Genomic DNA, 2,810 nt, shown 5'->3' with positions numbered 1-2,810 from the left:
TCAGTGGAAGTTAAAGAGCTCCAGAAAATCGAAATTTCCGGAGCCCTCCACTATGTATACGGCGTCTCCCATAATCCTACCGTGGTTTTGGGCGGGAAGCTCGAGCTATTATTAAATGCGAAGCATTTCTTCGCGCACTGTGAGCACTTTGAGCGTATATCTATTTATCTATCAATCTAGCCGCCATGGTGCCCTACGCCCTTGGGGTAAATCAAAATTAGTATGGGAGGGTAAAATCATTTGACGATTACGACTCGCTGGTCATGACATGCATAATGTCACAATAACACGCGTACGTCGTCAACCCCGTGGAACATACCCGCGGGCGGGTATGTGCCACTGGTATGTGGGTATGTGCAACAGGTGTTTAACAGTTCATATCTAATTGGAAACGGCGAAAACGCGCATGGTTAATTTAAACGCTTCATTGTTAACAAATAGAGGACATCGGTAGCGTTAACCGGATGAATACAAAGAATAAATGTCCTTATCCGAGCAGGAATCGAGCCCCAGAAATCTGCGCGCCAATCAAATATTCTATATACCACAGAGCCATCCCAGGTCTCGGAAGTGTATACCTTTCAAATAGACAATAATGGTCGTGAAACGCTGGTTGTAGTGCTGACTTTCCAATTTCACAAACCTTACGTATGTACTCCTGTGACACAGCAGTCACATCGGGTTAATATCAATTATGGTAAGGCGTCGCCCGCTTATGTTTATTTATGCAGCAGTGTCCAGGGCTACGATCCTGGCGAGCATCAGCGCGTTATATCAGCTTATCGCTTCTGGCGTTGCTAGGATCTAGGTGACGACGAGGTATTTATCGTTTTCTTTTATGATAATAAAAATTTCATCTCCACATATACATGGGGGAAGCAGAAAAAAAAACAGAACACGCAACGTTTCGCTCTAGGAGCGTTCAGGTGAACAAAGACAAAAAGCCCATAGCTAGCGCACAATGCGCGAGTATAGGAGCTTCTCGAGCCAAGATCACGCAGGTCATTTTGCGTAATTTTGAGCTTCGATACACAAAACGTATTGACAGTCCAACGATGTCACATAGTCTAGTTCACATGGAGCGAAGGTAAACTAGATTATAGTACGATACTTGCACAATGTATACTTACAGCAAAAAAAAAAATCATGGGAGCACATATTATAAATCAGCACAGCGTTAGCCAGAGACTGTATCATGCAGTTGGGTTCGTTCTTCGCGTTGCGGTATCGTCTACAGCGTTTGGAACATAGCTATTCACAATGGAGCAGTTGTTCTTCTTGAAGTCCCATAATTCCTCCAGGCCATGCAGGGTGATGCGCATGTGGACCGCCTTGCCGTCGGTGTACGAGGGCCAGGAGTTCTGCTTCACCGTAGGCAGCGAACCCATCCTGGCGAACCCGGCCCACAGTTGAATCAGCTGCCTGGCTAGCCGCTGTTCGTCTAAAGTGGCAGGCCCGATGGCGCTGTCGAGGACTCGGCCAAACACGAAGTCGAGCTCGGAAAACCGTGGTGCGCCCGTACCGTCATACGGCGATGCGAAGCTGGCACGGTGATCGAACAGGAAGCCCCACACAGTGTTCGTGTGCTCGGCTGCCAGCGCTAGCGCCAACCGAACGAGAGGGCATACGTAGAGTACGTCGCCAAGGAGTTGGCTCACCCACAAACCGTTACCGAAAATGTTTTCTCCTTCGGTCTTGACGAAACTGCTATAGGCATCCACGAGCTCGGCGCTCAGCTTTATACTGAACACGGTACCGAGAAACTTACTAGCCATCCAACGCATGTCTGGCGTTCGCGACGGCAGCCTGCGCAGCAAGTCGGCCAAGTGGGATCCTTCGTTCGACACAACGCCCACGAAGAAGCGACGGCCGACGACGCGCGCCGCTGACTCTGGTGCTCGCGTAGTGGAGGGACCCTGCTGGCCGTCCCACGCACTCGTCACGCGCAATAAGTCGCTCGTCGAGGTTTTACGGAGACAGGATAGCTGCGAGAGATGGTCTTCCACATGGCACCTCAGCAGCTGCGTCATTCGGCGGACGCTGTTGGCAAAGTATCTCCTGAGCGGCGACTCACTGTGGAGAATTACCTTGGTGAACCGCTCGTGACGCCAGAACGGATCGTCGCAAGTGATGTGGGTGCCCACCGACCAAGCCCCGGCGGCGCTGCCCATTAGTACGACGTCGCTGGCGTTGCCACCGAAGCTGCAGCAATGTGCGACGCCACCCACTCCAGTGCCAGACGCTGGTCGTCCAGGGCCACGTTTCCAGGTGCACCAGGCACGCTAAGGTTTAGGAAGCCGAAGACACCCAGCCGGAAATTTGATACCACCACGATTACCTGGCCGAGAGCGGCGAACCAGCGACCGTCGTACTCGTTGTTGTTGCCCTGTTGGAAATCCCGTGATGAGAGGAAAACCACTACCGTCCTGCGGCAGCCTGGTTCCGAGGCCTCCGTGCACGGCGTCCACACATTCACGTGCAAGCAGTCCTCAGTCGTATCGTTGTTGAGTTCGACAACGTTGTCTACCTCCGGAAGCGGCTTGTGCAAACAGCCCGGTTTGGGTAGTCTCGCGTCTCGGACGACGGCTCTGATGTCGGCCCAAGCAGCGGGCCTGTCGAATCGCTTCTCCCCTGCCGTGTTTTGTCGAAAGCAAACGCCGCGGAACACGTACACAGGCTGATTCTCGACCTCCAGAAGCAGATCACGGAACCTTTCCAAGCCAGGAACCCGAAGCAGTACCTGGCTCTCCCACTCAGTAAATATGATTATTAGCGCGAACACGGCCTCACGACGCCATCCGCGATCAGCA

The 2,810-nt window shown here is 52.5% G+C and overlaps 1 protein-coding gene across 1 annotated transcript; it reads right to left on the bottom strand.

The window, feature by feature from the left end:
• Nucleotides 1–1,193: 1,193 nt before the first annotated feature.
• On the bottom strand, nt 1,194–2,171 carry LOC142765752 (acetylcholinesterase-like). The gene has a single exon (XM_075867319.1). It carries the CDS (start codon nt 2,169–2,171, stop codon nt 1,194–1,196), a length of 978 nt encoding a protein of 325 aa, XP_075723434.1.
• Between the last annotated feature and the right edge of the window lie 639 nt (nt 2,172–2,810).

This window comes from Rhipicephalus microplus, chromosome 1 (assembly GCF_043290135.1).
Source record: "Rhipicephalus microplus isolate Deutch F79 chromosome 1, USDA_Rmic, whole genome shotgun sequence".
In the NCBI taxonomy this organism is placed as follows: Eukaryota; Metazoa; Arthropoda; class Arachnida; order Ixodida; family Ixodidae; genus Rhipicephalus; species Rhipicephalus microplus.
This window is presented reverse-complemented; position numbering and strand designations above follow the sequence as displayed.